General features: G+C 36.2%; 1 protein-coding gene across 10 annotated transcripts in view; it reads right to left on the reverse strand.

Annotated features, from left to right (window-relative positions):
• Nucleotides 1–19,020, reverse strand: part of DOCK7 (dedicator of cytokinesis 7) — a 236,897-nt gene that overhangs the window by 3,355 nt on the left and 214,522 nt on the right. For 6 of the 10 annotated variants that reach the window (XM_086717167.1, XM_086717165.1, XM_086717168.1 and 3 more), the window contains 6 exons: nt 17,386–17,511; nt 15,321–15,410; nt 14,969–15,205; nt 14,486–14,629; nt 13,262–13,368; nt 2,203–2,370 (listed from right to left, as the gene is read on the reverse strand). In XM_086717167.1, coding sequence (XP_086573293.1) covers nt 2,203–2,370; nt 13,262–13,368; nt 14,486–14,629; nt 14,969–15,205; nt 15,321–15,410; nt 17,386–17,511 — 872 coding nt within the window. Of the gene's footprint in view, nt 1–2,202; nt 2,371–13,261; nt 13,369–14,485; nt 14,630–14,968; nt 15,206–15,320; nt 15,411–17,385; nt 17,521–19,020 lie in introns of all 10 variants that reach the window. The other 4 variants (XM_086717166.1, XM_086717171.1, XM_086717169.1 and 1 more) reach the window with 1 other exon arrangement.

Below are 19,020 nucleotides of genomic sequence, written 5' to 3' on the forward strand. Positions count from 1 at the left end.
AGTCTCTGGAAAACTCCACTATACTCATGAAAGAATGAGAGTGAAAAAAGTATTTGTTACTAATATGAAATTAGTTTTGATTTAGGAACCTCAAAGCATCTCAGGAACCCACCCCCTTCTTTGTGTTCTAGATCACACTTTGGGAACCACTATCTTAATATCTTTTAAGCCTACTGCACAATAATGTTCCAGATTCTGTTAATCAGCAAAATAAATTCAAGTTCTATGGAAATGCTATTTTCTAAGTTCTGAAGAAATTAAGAGTGAAGAGAATATTCTTCAATACCTCTTAATGTATTTTATCTGAAACTGGTTTCTTTTGTTTATCCTTCCTGCCATCAGGGTTTACCCTGAGGCTTACGTTCTCCATGAAAGAAGAGGGCAGGTACAAAAAGATCATGTTCAGCTTTGAATCTCAAAGCTTGGTTGTTTGGTTCTGTGGAAAATAGCAGTCTTGAAAGCTAGACACTGCTCACCACACCAGCATCCCCAAAAAGCGTGGCCCCCCCCCCCCCCCCCCCGCCCCGCAAAACTACCTGCAAACATTTAAAAAAGCTTGGGGGACTGACCATAATACATGGCAGAGGAAGGCAAAACTCAGGATTATGGTGTGAAGGGGAAAGCTCCTTCAGATAGAAAGGATACAATGTTTCCACTGAAATGGGCTACAGATCTGAAGAAATCAAGACTAGTCTTAGCAAATGGCATGACTATGTGAGGGACCCAGCACCCTCTTCCCAGGACCTTAGACGGAGGAGTTTAAGAACAGTTGACGTGGGTCGAGGCAACAAGAAGGCAACAATTCCAAAAAGATGGGGGCTGGGGGGAGCACAAAGTAAAGGGGACTGGTGTTGCTTCCCACTAAGAATTTCAAGAGGAAACAGATCAGTATAAGATGGTGGATGCAAAATATATTTTGCCAGAGATAGGATTTTAAGAAGGCCAGCTTTGGATCCTCTGTCCCCCATCCCCTCCCCGGCCCTCCCACGCTTTCTTTCTCTCTCTCTCTCAAATAAATAAAAACTTTAAAAAGACACCCCCCCCCCCCCCCCCCGCCGTCTTCCTCTGTTATTGTAGAGCTACAACAATGCTCCATATCAGGGACATGACATGCAGGCACTTAGTAGACATTCTTTGATTTTTTTTTTTCCAGAGGTCTAGATGTAAAAATATATTAGATCAATGAAGAACAGGGACAAATTCCCAGATGATCAAATAGCTAGTTTGACTTAGCTGTATATATTTATACCAAAACATTGTTTTCACATAAGCAACTTCAGAGGCCTTCCAGATATTAATTTATTAACTAAGTACAGTTTAAGAGCTTTACTGTTATCAGTTCAAAGAAAAGGGTGGTCAAGTACTGATGCCACAATAATTCAATGGTTGTATGTATATTTGGATTTCAAAAGGCAAAACAAGGGCAGTTAACATGCCATGTCCAGAATTCAGGTGCTAAAAAAGTAAAATGTTAAAGCACTACATGCCTAAAATTTAATTTCCATTAACAACCTCTTAAAGGTAGGTATTATTTTATTTGTCACAATTTGTGGAGAAAAATACTGAAACCCTCTCAATATTCCATGGGGTCACCTGTTTTAAAGATAATTTTTTAAATTTATTTTTGAGAGAGAGAGAGCATGAGCGGGTGAGGGCAGAGACAGAGAGACAGAATCTGAAGTAGGCTCCAGGCTCTGAACTGTCAGCACAGAGCCTGACACGGGGCTCGAACTCATGAACCATGAGATCATGAACTGAGCTGAAGTCAGATGCTTAACCAACTGAGCCACCCAGGTGCCCCAGGTCACCAGTTCTAATATAACCTAGAAGAACATACTGTATACTATTTACTGTTAGGGCTGAGGAAAATTAATTACCCAGTTCCTGGTACATTCTACTTAATTCTCCCATAAAAATAACAAAGTGTAACAGGACTTTAAAAGAAATAGTCTTAGGAAGTCAGACTTAGATGTTGTATCTTGGTTAGTATGTGTGCCTAACACAACTTTATTATTCTCAAATTACAGAACTGACTTCTATTATGAGGGTGATTCACAATAGGCTACTTTAACTTGTTAGGTCTCAAGAGACAATATCTGAAACCATGTAATAAAGTTACACTAATTCATTATTATTAAAACAATTCAAGCAGATTTCATTTTCCTGAAGATATCCAAAATAATAGAAAATAAATAAGCATACCTGTGGCAGGTGACAGGTAATACTGCCTTGTATAACTGAGGGATCTTTCGGTTTATCAGAGGCTGTAAGGCCTCTTTAAGGCGATGATAGTTTCTCTCCAGTTCCCTTTGATACTCCTTTTGATCTGGCCCAATTAAGCTCTTATTTTTTCTTAATGCATCCTCACACCTAGGAAAAACAGTGTGTTATCAAAAGATTTCTTCTGGCATAGTTTGAGGGCTTGATGCTATTATACATATTCGCCATGATGAGGTCAGTTTTTCAGTTGAATATTAAATATCCTCTCTTGCTTTGGGTTTAAGGCAGGGAACAGATGATCAACTAGAGTTCTTTTTTTTTTTTCTTACCATTTTATTTATTTTTTTAATTTACATCCAAATTAGTTAGCATACAGTGCAACAATGATTTTAGGAGTATCAACGTGAGTTCTTTTAAACTCTACCATTCAGTTTTCATTTAATTGAAAATTATATATTTCTTAATGTTAAATCTTAAGTCATTTTTCTCCACATCACCGCTAGACTAAAAGCTCTTTAAGGGATTCAACCCCCCTCATTTATGTAGCAACAATGGCTTCTGGCACCGTGGTTTGACAGTATTCAAATAACTTTCTTAAATGAATAGTTCTTGATAATAATCCTTTGTCCAGTTTATTTTAGATATTTAAGAAAACGTATCTGGACCCTAACATATCAATATAGTAGGATGTTAAACAATGTACACATATCAATACTGGCAGAATTGTAGCTAAGTGATGTTTCAGAGGAGAATGTGTAGCTTCAAATGCTTATATATTTTTTTAAAAAACGCTAAAAGGGAAGAGTTAAGAAACTCAAAATAAAAAAAAAAAAACAACAAACCCAGAACAAACTCGAAGTCAACTCACAATCCGCCCACACAGAAAACAACCTGCAAATTCTACTAACCATCCTAAGGATAGATAATTCCACTGTAACAATTATTCTACAGTACAGAGGGGGAAAAGACGTATTTCTGAGAAGAGTTTCCAACTCCCGTTTCAAGGCTGGGATATCAAAACCTAATTGGGACTCTAAAGGAAAAAGTGTAATCGCACCCATAAACACAGCTGCAAAACTCCTGAAGAAGACAACAGGGAACTATTCTTCTAATATGTCACACATCCAAGCTCCCTACACTCCTTTGATAAAAATTTTAAGTTTGTCATGATGAAAATGCAGCATAACAAATAGGTGGGAACTTCTTTAACCTAAGTATCTACAAAAAAAAAAAAAACCTGAAGAAAATACTATACTTAATGGTGAACCTTCTTTCCTTTTAGATCAGGAACAAGAAAGTGATACTATTCAACATAGTACTGGAGGTCCTAAACATTACTGTGAAAAGGGAAAAAAAGATTCTTTTTAGAATTAACAAGTGAGTTTGGCAATATCCTCATGTAAAACTATAAAATTCAACTGCACTCTGTATACCAGCAAACATAATATAATTCTAATGATACCATTCACAAAAGCATAAAAGTGTGAAATACCAAGAAATAAAAGATCCAGAAGGCCTCTACAGAAAATTAAAATATTAAGAAAACAAAAGAGAACTATATCATATTTATGGACTGGAAAGAGTCCGGTTATAATAAAGAAGTTCAACTCTGTCAACTTATCTCCAGACTCAGATTATTAGTTTGGGGGGAGAGGGTGGTAGTGGGAATGATAATTTGATTCTCTAATCTACATCAAAACGAAAAGAGCCAAAAATAGTCCTTGAACAAAAAATGAGAGAAACTGCTCTGCCAGATATCAAAGTTTATCGCAAAGCTGCAGTAATTAAGACAGCATGATACTGGCTCAAGGAGAGAGAAACAAAACTGTGGAAGATAATAAAGTGCACACCAAAATGAGCACCTAATTTATGATAATACCGCAAAGCAGGAGAGAAAGGGCAATCTTTGAAATAGTGGTGCTGTGTCAACTGGGTATCCATATGGAAAAGAAATCTGACCCCAATTCATGCCATATTTAATAAGTGGTATTGAGAATTATCAATTATTATGGACAAAAATCAAACTAATCCCACTTTGAACCATACTCAAAACTCAACCGCAAGTGGATTTTTTTTTAAAAAGTAAAAAGCCTTTTTTGCTTTCTTCCCCTTTGTTTAACCTATATTGAGTTTTAGAGATCCCATTAAATTGGGTTTTAGAAGTTAATACAGAATACTATGGACTCAGTGGAAACGTAATTTCTTAAGACACAACAAGCAACAGTCATAAGAAAAAGACTGAATCCTTTAGCTACATTAAATTTAAGAACTAATGTTTATTTTTTAAAAAAGGGGGTGCTAAACCCTAAATTCAGAGAAGATATCTGTGATACTTAACAAATGATAAAATATTATATATCCAGATTATATAAACACTCAGAAATCAGTAAGGAAAAGAATCCAATAGGAAAATGGAACATGTAACTTTACAGACAGGAAAGGGAAATGGCTAACAAACACACGACAAGATATTCAACCTCTTTGAAAAAGAGAAGTGCAAATTTAATCCATAATCACATATTATTTCACACTAAATTGGTAAAAGTCAAACTGCCAGACAGTAAGTAGCGGTGAAGTTATATAGCAACAGGAACGCTCAAACGCTACTGGTGAGATTTAATTTTGGCTTACTTTGTTTTTATTTTTTAAGTTGTTAAAAGTTTTTGATTTTAATTCCAGTGTAGTTAACATACAGTGTTCTATTAGTCTCAAGTGTACAACATAGTGATTGGACATAGTCTAAACATTACTCAGTGCTGATCATGGTAAATGTACTGTTTAATCCTCCTCCTCTCTGGTAGCCATCAGTTGGTTCTTTATTATTAAGAGTCTGATTTTTGGTCTATCTTTTTTTTTCCCTTTTGCTCATTTGTTTTGTTCCTTAAATCCCACGAGTAAATCCCACGAGTGAAATCACATGTATTTGTCTTTCTGACTTATTTCACTCGGCATTGTATCTCTAGCTCCATTTGTGTTGTAAGTGGCAAGCTTTCTTTTTTACTCCATTGTAAAATACTCCATTATATGTATACACCATGTCTTGTTTATCCACTTATATCGATGGACACTTGGGCCGCTTCCATAATTTGGCTATTGTGAATAATGCTGCAATAAAAATGTATCTCTTTGAATCAGTGTTTTTGTATCTTCGGGGTAAATACCCAGTAGTGCAATTATTAGACCTTAAGGTAGTTCTACTTTTAACTTTTTGAGGAATCTCCATACTGTTTTCCACAATGGTTGCACCAGTTTGCAGTCCCAGATTGTGCGAGAGTTCCCTTTTTTCCACATCATGGCCAACGCCTTTTTTTTTTTTTTTCCATTCTGAAAGGTGTAAAGTGATACTTCATTGTAGTTTTGATTTGCATTTCCCTGATGGTAAGTGATGATGAACATCTTTTCATGTGTCAGTTGGCCATCTGGAGGTCTTCTTTGGTGAAATGTCTGTTTATGTGTTCTGTCCATTTTTAAATGGGATTTGTTTTTTGGGGTACTGAGTTTTATTAGCTCTTTATACATTTTAGATACTAACCCTTTATCAGATATGTCACTTGCAAATATCTTCTCCCATTTGTAGGTTGCCTATTAGTTTTTGTTGATTGTCTCCTTCACTGTGCAGAAGCTTTTAATTTTAATGTAGTCCCAGTAGCTTACTTTTGCTTTTATTCCCCTTGCTTCAGGAGACATATGTAGAAAAATGCTGCTATGACCGATGTCAAAGAAATCACTGCCTGTACTCTCTTCTAGGATTTATATGGTTTCAGGTCTCACATTTAGGCCTTTAGTCCATTTTGAGTTTATTTTTGTGTATGGTGAAAAAGGTGGTCTAGTTTCATTCTTTCACATGTAGCTGTCCAATTATCCCAACACCATTTGTTAAAGAGACTTTCCCATTGCATATCCTTTCCTCCTTTGTCAAAGATTAATTGACCATATAATTGTGAATTTATTCTGGGTTTTCTATTCTGTTCCATTGATCTATGTGTTTACTTTTGTGCCAGTCGCATTCTGTTCTGATTACTAGAGCTTTGTAATATAACTTAAGTCTGGAATTGTGATACCTCCAGTTTTTTCTTTTTCAAGATTGCTTTGACTATTTCAGGTCTTTCATGGTTCCATACAGATTTTAGAGTTATTTGTTCTAAAGTTCTGAGGAAAATGCTGTTGGTTGGGGCACCTGGGTGGCTCAGTCGGTTAGGTGGCCGACTTCGGCTCAGGTCATGATCTTGCGGTCCGTGAGTTCTAGCCCCGCGTCGGGCTCTGTGCTGACAGCTCAGAGCCTGGAGCCTGCTTCAGATTCTGTGTCTCTCTCTGACCCTCCCCTGTTCATGCTCTGTCTCTCCCTGCCTCAAAAATAAATAAACGTTAAACAAAAAAATTTATAAAAGATAATGCTGTTGGCAAGGCGCCTGGCTGGCTCAGTTGGAAGAGTGAGCAACTCTTGATCTTGAGATTGTGAGTTCACGCCCTATGCTGGGTATAGAGATTACTTAAATAAAAACACCGTAAAAAAGATGGGGCGCCTGGGTGGCGCAGTCAGTTAAGCGTCCGACTTCAGCCAGGTCACGATCTCGCGGTCTGAGTTCGAGCCCCGCGTCAGGCTCTGGGCGGATGGCTCAGAGCCTGGAGCCTGTTTCTGATTCTGTGTCTCCCTCTCTCTCTGCCCCTCCCCCGTTCATGCTCTGTCTCTCTCTGTCCCAAAAATAAATAAACGTTGAAAAAAAAAAATTAAAAAAAAAAAAGAAAGAAAAACGTTGGTATTTTGACAGAGATTGCATTACATCTGTAGAATGCTTTGGGTAGCAATTTTGTTCTTCCAATCCATGAGCATTCCATCTTTCCATTTCTTTATGTCATCTTCAATTTCTTTCATCACTGTTTTACAGATTTTTAAAAAATGCTTATTTTGAGAGACAGCACACACAAGCAGGGGAGGGGCGGACAGAAAGGAAGAGAGAGAGAATCCCAAGCAGGCCCCGTGCTGCCAGTGGAGAGCCTGATGAGGGGCTTGATCCCATGAACTGTGAGACCAGAGCTGAAATCAAGAGTTGGACACTTAGTGGACAGAGACACCCAGTTGCCCCAGTATTTTATAGTTTTCAGAGTACAGGTCTTTCAACTCTTTGGTTTATTCCTAAGTATTTTATTATTTTGGGTGCAACTGTGAATGGGACTGCTTTCTCAATTTCTCTTTCTGCTGCTTCATTATTAATGTATAAAAATGCAAGAGATTTCTGTCCATTGATTTCTTACCCTACAACTTTACTGAATTATCAGTTCTAGTAGTTTTTTGGTGGAGTCTTTAGGGTTTTCTATATATAGTATTATGTCATCTGCAAATAGTAAAAGATTTACTTCTCCCTTGCCAATTTGGATGCCTTTTATTTCTTTTTGTTGTCAGAATGCTATGGCTAGGACTTCCAGTACTATGTTGAATAGAGAGTGGACATCCTTGTCTTACTCCTGATCTTAGATGAAAAGCTCTCCAGTTTATCCCCATTGAGTATGATGTTTGCTGTGGATTTTTCATATATGGCCTTTATTATGTTGAGTTATGTTCATTCCCTCTAGACCTACCTTGTAGAAAGTTTTTATCATGAATGGATGTTGTACTTTGTTAAATACTTTCTCTGCCATCTATTTTTTTTATTTTGTTAATGTTTATTTTTATTTTTTTTTTTTTGAGAGAGAGAGAGAGAGAGAGAGAGAGAGCAGGGGAGGGGCAGAGTGAGAAGGAGATACAGAATCTGAAACAGGCTCCAGGCTCTGAGCTGTCAGCACAGAGCGTGATGTGGGGCTCGAACTCACAAAATGCGAATTCATGACCTGAGCTGAAGTTGGATACTTAACCGGCTGAGCCGCCCAGGCACCCCTCTCTGCCATCTATGAAATGATGATATGGTTTTTATCCTTTTCCTTATTGATGTGATGTATCATGTTGATTGACTTGTGAATAGTGAGCCAACTTTGCACTCCAGGAATAAATCCCACTTGATTGCAGTGAATGACTTTTTAAAACATATTGTTGGATTCATTTTGCTAGTATTTTGTTGAGGATTTTTGCATCTATGTTCATCAGAGATACTGGCTTGTAGTTCTGTTTTTTTGTGGTGTCTTTATCTGGATTTGGTATCAGGGTAATATTGGCCTCATAGAATGAATTTGGAAGTTTTCCTTCCTCTTCTAGTTTTTGGAATTGTTTGAGAAGAATAGGTATTAAATGCTTGGTAGAATTCGCCTGTGAAGCTGTCCAATCCTAGGCTTTTGTTTGTTGGGGGTTTTTTGATTACGGATTCAATTTCGTTGCTGGTAACCAGTCTATTCAAATTTTCTATTTCTTCTTGCTTCAGTTTTGGTAGTTTATAGGTTTCTAGGAATTTATTTCTTCTATGTTGTCCAATTTGTTGGCATATAATTTTTTTGTAGTATTCTCCTGCAATTTTGCTGTTGTTTTGTTTTGAGAGAGAGAGAAAGCACATGAGCAGAGAAGTACTGTTTATACTTCTGTGGTGTTGGTTGTTATTTATCCTCTTTCATTTGTGATTTTGCTTATTCAAGTTCCTGCACGTGCGCGCTCTCTCTCTCTATGAGTCTGGTTAGAAGTTTATCAATTCTGTTGATCTTTTCAAAGAACTAGCTCCTGCTTTCCCTGACTATTCTATTGTTTTTTTATTGTTTTTTTTTTTTGTTTTTTTTTTTTTTAGTTTCTATATCATTTATCTCTGCTCTAATCTTTATTATTTCCTTCCTTCTGCTGGTTTGGGGCTTTGTTCTTTTTCTGGCTCCTTTATGTGTAATGGCTTACACACTCTGGAAAAAAGTGGCATTATCTGGTTGAGGTTGAACCTATGAACCAACAACACTACTCTTAGGTATATAACTCCTAGAAAATCTGTTGTCAGTTCAGAAAAAGAAGGATATTTGAATATTACTCTTTGTAACAAAAACAAAACAAAAACACAGGTAACTACCAAATATACACCAACACAAAAATGAATAAATCGTGGTATATTCACACAATGTAATATATAAAAATAAAGTAAATTTGGGTGTATCTCACAAACTTTGAAAACAGCAAGTCACAGAAAAATTATATTCACTGTCCATTTATATAAAAATACGCAAAATGAAAGTGTATTATTAAGGATACATTAATTTATGAGAAACCATAAAGACACTAAAGGAAATAATAAATATGAAATTCATGATAGTGGTTACCTCTAAAGGAAAGTAGAGATGCTATCAGAAAAGAACATATGAGGAGGTGATCTCAAAGCAATGATAATGTTATTTCTTAAGCAGAGTGGGTAGGAACATGATTTTTTTTCTCCCTGTTCTTTAATAACAAGTGCTATAAATATTATATTAAATGCATTTAAGATTTAATGAAAATTAGTTTTAAAATATAAATCCCAAAATATAAGAAGTAAACACATGCAAAAGTGTTCACTGGTTTTAGGAATAAAAGAATACAAACAAAAGTACCATTTAAACTGATTAACAAGGGATACCCTACCTAAATGGCATTACTTAAAGCAAGGTGTGCTGAGATTAGTACACTTGCATACTTGGCACTGTTTGATACTTAGAAACTTTTTGCAATGCATGATGTATTAAGGGCTCGTAAAAATGTTCGTGTACTTTGGCTTAGTCATTTCATGCTTAAAATAGTATGGAGGCTCCTCAGAAAATTAAAAACAGAAATACCATTTGATCCAATAATCCCACTACTGGGTATTTACCCAAAGTAAATGAAAACATTTAATTAAAAAAGATATATACACCCCTATGTTTATTGCAGCATTATTTACATTAGCCAAGATATGGAAGCAACCTAAGTGTCCACTGATAGATGAATGGATAAGGAAGATATGGTATTTACAAACAACGGAACATTACACAGCCATGAAAAGCATGTGATCTTGCCATCTGTGACAACATGGATGGACTCAGAGATATTATGCTAGGTGAAATAAGTCATACAAAGAAAGACAATGATATGACTTCACTTACATGTCGAATCTAAAAAACAAATGAACAACAACAACAAAAGAGCAGAATCAGATCTAAGTGCAGTAGGAAGATGGGCAAAACGGTGAAGGAGAGTATGAGGTATAGGCTTCCAGATACGGAATGAATATGCCACAGGCACAAAAGGCACAGAGAATGGCATAGAGAACATAATCAATGATACTGTAACAGCATTGTATGCTGACAGACAGTAGCTACACTTGTAGAGAACACAGCATAAGGTATAGGAAATCACCATGTTGTATACCTGAAACTAACGAAACATTGTGTCGACTATAATAAAAAATATTTTAAAAAATCCAACACACTGGATAACTACATCACGCTTAAATTCAACTTAAATTCAAACATTTGATGAAATAAAGTAACCATTAGAAAGTTTTAACTTTAGGGGCGCCTGGGTGGCGCAGTCGGTTAAGCGTCCGACTTCAGCCAGGTCACGATCTCACGGTCTGTGAGTTCGAGCCCCGCGTCGGGCTCTGGGCTGATGGCTCAGAGCCTGGAGCCTGTTTCCGATTCTGTGTCTCCCTCTCTCTCTGCCCCTCCCCCATTCATGCTCTGTCTCTCTCTGTCCCAAAAATAAATAAACGTTGAAAAAAAAAAAAAAATTTAAAAAAAAAAAGAAAGTTTTAACTTTAACTGAAAAAAAATTCTATGTATGTTGTAAGTGAATTTTTATAAATATATATATATATATATATATGCATACTGATATAAAAAATTAAAGGTAACACAAAAGGTAGCATGACTTTAATAAAATAATAAATAATAAAAAAGGCTATAATTTTCTTGATAAGATTTATATTTTATAGTTTGTTTGGTGTTTCTGCCTTTTTGTCATTTAAAATGAAGAAAACCTTCTCTACAGTTGGTAACACTTAAGGAGACCTGAGCACTACAAAAGTTCATTACCTTATCATCAATATGCACAGAGGAGGATATATATGAATGTAATCATGTAAAACTTCCAAATAACGGCAAGAAAAGCCGTATCTGTCTATAATTAAATGTGTATGACCTAAAGAAGTACGTATTGTTCCAAGACCATCTGGCTGACAGATAGCAGGGTGTTTTTGGTTGTTATTTGAAACTTTCCTAATAATAAAACTAATGCCAGCTATTAGTCAATTTTACAGGTATAAAGCAGGTTTCCTTCTTTCACTACCACAGTTCATTTACTTCATATACTTGGAGCTGTTTCCTGCTGCTTCCTAAAATCAAACCTAGAAGGGGTCTAGGCCACTAATCAGATTATGGAATCTCAGACTTCCAGTGAAGCTTTTTGAAGTCTTTTAAAAGATATTCACCATGTTCAGGCAGGAGAGACTGATAGGAATTCATGATAGCTATTGCAATGAGAACATGGGAAATTCCGTCTTAAAATACTTGATTATGTTAGCATTCCTCATAATTTTCTGATGACAAAACTGATATAAAATTATCTCTACCCCTGATAAAGCTGTTCAATGAATGATTTGATAAGAGAAAGCACAACAGGGAGTCAAAGACTGGGTTCTGATGCTACTTTATTAGGTGACAGTCATTTACTTAATGGTACACTAGGCTCTTACAATCTAATCCCAGTCCACTTACCCAGTATTCGACTGCCTCTCTTCACAGATTTTATGGTTCCAGCTTCATTAAACTATTCACCTTTCTCCGAAGAGACTCTGAACTTTGCTCATGCTGGTTTTCTTTTTTTCTCTTCTATTTAGTATACGCTTTCTCCCTGTATCTGTCTGAAAACTAATATTCTTCCTTCCAAGGTCCATATCAAATGTCGACTCCTGTGTGCAATCTTCCCTGGCATGACCATGTAAAATTAATCATTCTCTCTATTTCGCTTTCAGTGTTAGTAAAGCAGGAACCAGTATCAAGTTGATAAATGACTGTTTTTCCTACTGTTTCAAAATTTAATATTTACTAAACACCTATTTATTATGTGCCAAATATTATTTGTGCAGAAAAGAGTTAACTGTAGGCCGGAGACTGTTATCCTTCGAAGGCCTGTTTGCCAGGATGGCGCTTGGTTAGTGTCTTGGAATTTGGACTTTGGGAGGTAATCATTCCCAGAAGATAAGAGCGGCTCAATGTGCCTAAACTATTTACACAAACATTATGGCTTATGCTGAATACCTGCTTTCATTCTGTGAGTCTGGAATTCTGGTAGATACCAGGGAGAAGGTGTCTATGTGACCAGCCCCCAGCAACAGTCTTGGCACTGAGTCTCTACTGAGCTTCCTGGGTAGACAACATTTCACACATGCTATCCCAGCTCAGTGCTGGAGGCGTCAGGAGCTCCTGTGCAAATCCCCTAAGAGAGCATTGTGGAGCCTACAGCTGGATTCCCCAAGACTTCTCTGTGCCTTTTCCCTTTGAAGGTTTTACTTTGTCCCTTCTCACAGCAACAAATCATAGCCATGACTACATCTATATGCTGAGTCCTGTCAGTCCTCCCAGCAAATCGTTAAAACTGGGGGTGGTCTTGGGGACCCCGACACACCCATATATTATTTCACTTAACTTGCACAAGCAGATATTATTATCCTTACTTTATATACTAGAAAATAAAGGATGATAGAGATTAAGTGACCTGGAATAGGACACACAATTACAAAGACAAGATCTGAACATAAATTTTTTGCTTCCAAGTTTGTTGCTTCTGTTTCCTGAGTGAAGGGAAACCAAAACTTTCCCATTGAAGGTTCACCATAAATAATGACTCTCAGGTTAAATAGTTAAATGGTCTATAACAGTTTCAAGTTAAAAAAAAATTTGAGTCTTGGCTCTTCTAATCTTTAAAATAAAAAATATGGCATTACAGAGTATTGGATACGTAGGGGGGGATACGTAGAGGCCCGGAAGGTACAGGAAGTAACGCACAAACTGTTTCTCACTGTGAGATGCTTTCCTAGATTCTCTCTTTTGAATAGTCCCTTAAGGACCTTATACCATTCTGTGGTTTGGACATTCTCAAATGTGAGGATCTTTATGTAGAAGTCTTGAGTACCTTTTAGTAAAATCTTTGAAGCACAGTCGTAGTTTATTATGATGTCTGAAGAGTTTTGGATCACTGGGTATTTCAGATAGAAAAACCTGGGCAACTTCCAAAGGCCCCTGTAAAATAAGAACATAAAACAAGTATGTTTTGGTCTTCTCTAAAATCAGAGGTAGAATTTACCCAAATGATTTTTTCTTAGCAATGAGATGGTTCCACTTAAGCTTAATGCATGTACGTCTATGCCTATATTAAAACTTCTCACAGATAGATTCTGGCAATTGATTTTCAGCTTCTCTTAATGCCAAATCTTATATTTTTAAGTACTGCAATTAAATTAGTGCATTTTTCAAAGAAAAGAGGAGTTCAAGGACTGACTATCATATTCATAGAAGCATTGTGCTTTGTACTTTTTATATTCCATAATTTATCCTGGATGCAGTCAGCTGTTGGAGATGACCTTTTGTGACTGTTATACCTTTTGGAAGTAAAACCCCCAAATCATGTATGTTTTTAGGGGTAAAAGTGTTAAAATATTTACTTCAGTATTGAAGTAAATCGGTATCGATAGGGCAGTATCGATATATAAGATATAAAAGATACATAATATGAAATCTTACTTGAAGCCTTTCTGGATTTTACCTTACCCTGGAATATTCCCTAATCATCAGCAAGAGAAGCTGAATGAACCCATCACAAGGAGATAATGGGGATGGCTTCTAATCTGCATATGACAAAACAACAATAATACGTACATATGTTATTAAAACTTTCAAAGCGAATCCACATTATTTATTTCCTGCTCATGACTCACTGTGAAGGAGATGTGGAGAAGAAACACCAGGGAGTACTAAGGGGGCAAGCATTCGCATGTATGTATGTAGCTCTGAAAATGAGGCCTTTTTAGATCACGTTCATTTAGTACAAGATTTTAAAGGAAAGGCCATTTTAAGTGAATCAATTCCTTCTTAATAGAATGTTTGAGAACAGATGGGTAGACAAATACAGGCAGTACAGGAGGAGGCATGAAAACCTTAGTGACAGATCATACTAAAAAGATTTTTGTTTTTCAGTCTATCTTCATTTATCCTTTGTGACTTCTGCAAACCACTTCTAACACAAATCTTTTTCTGCCTGATCTAACACTTACCTGTGATCTCTGTGAAATGTAATCATGACATCATTCCCAATTCCATTTATCACGGAATTTACAGAGTACTAGCAAAAAGCACTAACCTGATTCACTGTTGTGCCTACAGACCCCTGGAGCACCATCTGAAGCATTTTGGGGTCTGCTGGATCCTGATGTGTTGCAAATGCCAACTCCTGAGTCTTTTTCTGCATATCTTCAATAGCAACTTCAATTGGGGTTAAGATGATCTGGATGAAATAACATTAGGTCAGTGTCCTGACTGAAAACTATTTAATGAGCTTTATATATAATCAATTTTTTAAAAAGTGGAGACTAAGTATAAATTATTGTCCAATAACATAATTCCAAACTTTGGATGCCTTAAAAAAAAAAAAAGCCAACCTTTTAAAGCATAAACCAAGGGTAAACTAGGGACCAAGAAAAGAAGCTGAAATTAATGACTCAAAAATGGGTAAACTTCTAGTACGTTTACACGAGGGGCAGTACATAATGCTACATCCACACTGTTCTCACATGGCTCCAATGTATTGGTTTCTTTAATCCTAGTTCCCTGTTTGGGGACTTACCTCCTCCTTGTGAGTGACATTGACCCTTGTTTTAATATAAGGAAAGGCATGAGAAGTGGTCAGAATGGTCTTCCGTTTGAATTGTTCATGAAGTTCCCCATGGGCACGGCCATCTAAAGTGAAGGGCGTACAGTACATGAAACGGCGAAGATTATAATTTTTGTCAAAATAGGTGATTCTGTCCTTCATCTCATATGTGTCAAAGTATGGCTCCACATAGGTAATCTGAATGTATGCCTAGGAAAGAAAAAAAGCCCTTCATTTTCTCACTGTTAAGTCATCATTTAGTCCTTCTCCCTCAAAACCAGTCTCAGAGATATACGTATGTACATTCCGGTCTAATTAACCATACCTTGTTAGGATCTAATTTACACTTGTCTACAGGATTAGAGTCCTTGATTACTTCAACCACATCCTCTCCAAATCTTTCTCCATAAAATCCCTACAATAAAGAAAAAGAAACCTTTTACATGAAATTAACATTAGAGAGTAGAGAAAGCCTCTCAGGGAGACTTCTGACCAAAATGAGGCTAAGTTCTTGTACAATCATCTGAATAATTACAAAATAATTATTTAGGTTCACAAAAATTATATTTAGCCTATTAATCTGATTTTATTCCCATCACTCACTTTAACACAAAATAAAATAACAATTTTCTCCAATAAAAATACTGGATTCCATAAGAGGTCCTCAAGAAAAACAAAAAGGGAACAGAAAGCAGAAACAAAAGAAACTCAGTATCTTTGATGTATAGAATCTTACTATTGAGTTTGATGTGGCCTGACTTCTTACAGGTATGGGTCAATGAACCAGCATTCATTTTATGAATGATTTAATATTCCAGAATTTTCAAATAAAGGCATTGATCTGTTGAAAGTTTTATACTGGTTTAGATTTTGAAAAGTCAGCCCAGTCAAGAATGTAGTAACTTTGCCATTTAACACTGAGTAGCAGCATGGGCATTGGATGGAGATATTCAATAGGAAAAATTAAATCTGAATCTTCAAAGGAGAACCCCTGCTCTTCCCTCAAAGATAAGTTTTATGATTGAGTAAATTTGGAAGACACCATGTCAGCATTTCCCAAGACTTATTTAGCTCTTAAAAAATAAAAAGTCACACTTTAAGCCAATTCATGGAAGGTGAACACAAGCATGTAACAGTCAAGAAATTAACATCAGCTGAGAATAAAAACAAGCCCCAGAACACTGCTTCTCCAACTATTATGTGAATAGAAATAACCCAGGGATCTTGTTAAAAATGATGAATTTTTTTCTTTTGTTCCAAGTTTTTATTTCAATTCCCATTAGTTAACATATAGGGTAATATTGGTTTCAGGAGTAGAATAATAATACCTGGTGCTTAACACAAGTGCCCCCCCCCCCCTTTTTTAATGTTTTATTATTTACTTTAGAGAGAGCACAAGTTGGGAAGGAACAGAGAGAGAGACGGAGACACAAAATCTGAAGCAGACTGCAGGTTCTGAGCTGTTGGCACAGAGCTCGATGTGGGGCTCAAACTCATAAACCGCGAGATCATGACCTGACCTGAAGTCGGATGGCTCAACCTACTGAGCCACCCAGGCGCCCCACAAGTGCCCTACCATCACCCATCCACTCTCAGTTTGTTCTCTATAGTTAATGTCTCTTATGGTTTGCCTCCCCCCACCTCTCTTCCCCCCCCCCCCTTCCCCCTATCTTCATCTTTTTTGTTTCTTAAATTCCACATATGAATGAGTTCAGAAGGTCTGGGGTAGGGTCTGAGATTCTACATTTCAAACAATCTCCTAGATGATGCCGGTGCTTTCTAGTCCTGGACTGCCTTTTGAGTAAAAAGAATAAAGAAAGGTTGGAAAGAGTAACTACAGCAGAGAAGATTGGTAAACCTCTTAATATGAAAATTTATCATCTTGGTGAAAATGAATAAGGAGTGAAAAAGAAGGTTAAGGGGTTCTAAGAAGTGTTTTCAGGGTGTGATTTCAGGCTTTTAAGTCCTAAAGGAATCTCCCTGGGAATCAGGCCAAAGAGATAATGCACTTGGGTCAGAAATTTCTTGAGGTTCTAGTTCCAATTCTATTATTAGTTGCTACGTAACTGCTTATGTCTTTTTCTACAAAGTGCAGATAATACTATACACATTTCTCTGTAAATCACAGTAATTCTGAAGGGTGTAGGGCCTTCTAAGACAGATGTGAAAATAGAGCCTCAAAAAGAAGCAGTTAATATTATTTTACTGTTGCCATAAAAGATTTGAAGGATTAGAAAGCATATTACTGTACCTATCAAAAAATCTTTATTCTGTAAAGGAGTAGTTTGGCATGATCTGGCTTATTAAATGATTAGATCTGGATCTGACAGTCTATTCATCATAGAAAATACAAATTAAAGATGGCATTTATAAACTACTGCAGAATTCACCTCCAATCTGTGAGAGATCTCCGCAAGTTTGGTTATTGCAGGCTCCTTGTAGACAAATTCCTGTTCATCCAAATCCCCGAACTTGGTTCCATAAAAACCAACACGAAAATAGGTGCCAAACATCCGCTTACCATCCTAGGTGTAGGAAAACAAAGAAACCTTAATACAAAGTTTTTTTGTTTCTTACATTATGTTTAGATTGCTACTACGGTATAAAATTCTCAAAAACTGCAAAAATAATTTAAAATTACAATATTTTATTTCTCAAATGAAGTTAAAACAAAGTAAGTAATCTTTCTTTTTCATTTTTTCTAACAAATAACGTTATGCAATTAGGACTTTTATCAAGTGACTAAGTCACATATGGTATAGGTTTTTCACAGTTTGTACCAAGTGACCACCTCAAATTGGTCTGTGTTTTTAAGTCCCTACGCAACTGAGATAAATTATTTTCCTTACTGTAAGAAAAGATGCTTGGGATACCATGAACTGTGTCTTAATTATTCTGAAATTACAGCATACTAAATAAAGTTAAATTTAAAAATAACACTGATATTTTTAGTTAGCATTTACCTTTATATATAATCCCTTTACAAATGTAATAAATGAGATCATGAAAGTTAAAAGCCGGGTATATAGCACCTGGCACAGAGGAGACAGTAAATGTCAAGACCATCAGGAAGCCCTGACATAAAAAATTTACAATGGGGAATCCCTCTGCCAATAAAAATATTTATACGTGGAAGAGTAACTAAAAATGGAATACAAAGGGGAAAATTCATGAATGAAAGATAAAAAGAGAAAAATTTGACATGAGTTGGTTATTCTAAAGTCCCCAAACCACCTACTGCATGCATTAACCACACATTCAAGTACAAAGTACACTAAGATCACCTGAACTCTTACACAGTGCATTTGAAAACAAATTCCTTCAATAAAGATAAAATATTTGGAAGCTTTCTATGCAGTCTTTACAGTTTATTTACAACGATATTTCAGAAGGATTTTATGGTAGTGCCTATATACAGAGCCACACATAAGTATTCAGAAACCTCTGAATACTCTTTAAGCCTAATCTGTCTTTTACTTATTTTTCCTATATTGAGTTCTTACTGGAAGGCAAAAGGATATGTAAAATAAGTCACAAATTAAACAGATAATTAAGCAAAACTCTGATCCTTAATACCAAAAAAAAAAAAAAAAAAAAAAGTACAGTGACTAAAAATATCCCCACATTTTTACCCAGAAGAAATACAGTTTTGAAGAAAAAAAATGTCTTTGGCACTAAAGAAACTTGAGGCTTTTAATTTAAAGTTTCTTTTCAGGTGGTGCCTGGGTTGCTCTGTCAGTTGAGCATCCGATTCTTGTTTTTGGCTCAGGTCCTGATCCCAGAGTTGTGGGATCAAGCCTCACATCTCTCTCTCCCTCTGCCCCTCTCCCCCACTCTCTCTCTCTCTCTCTCCCCCGCAATAAAAATTTTAAAAATAAAATTTTTTTGTTATTTCAAAATTTAATAGGCATAAAAATTAAGCTCTATAGCAAATTAAATCTCTGTAGACAAAAAGGTATTATATTCTGATTAAAACCATCAATAAGTCAATAAAATAATACAACAGCAAATTTTGACATAAGGAA

The sequence above is a fragment of the Puma concolor genome, chromosome C1 (assembly GCF_028749965.1).
Source record: "Puma concolor isolate L17-30 chromosome C1, mPumCon1.1.hap2, whole genome shotgun sequence".
In the NCBI taxonomy this organism is placed as follows: Eukaryota; Metazoa; Chordata; class Mammalia; order Carnivora; family Felidae; genus Puma; species Puma concolor.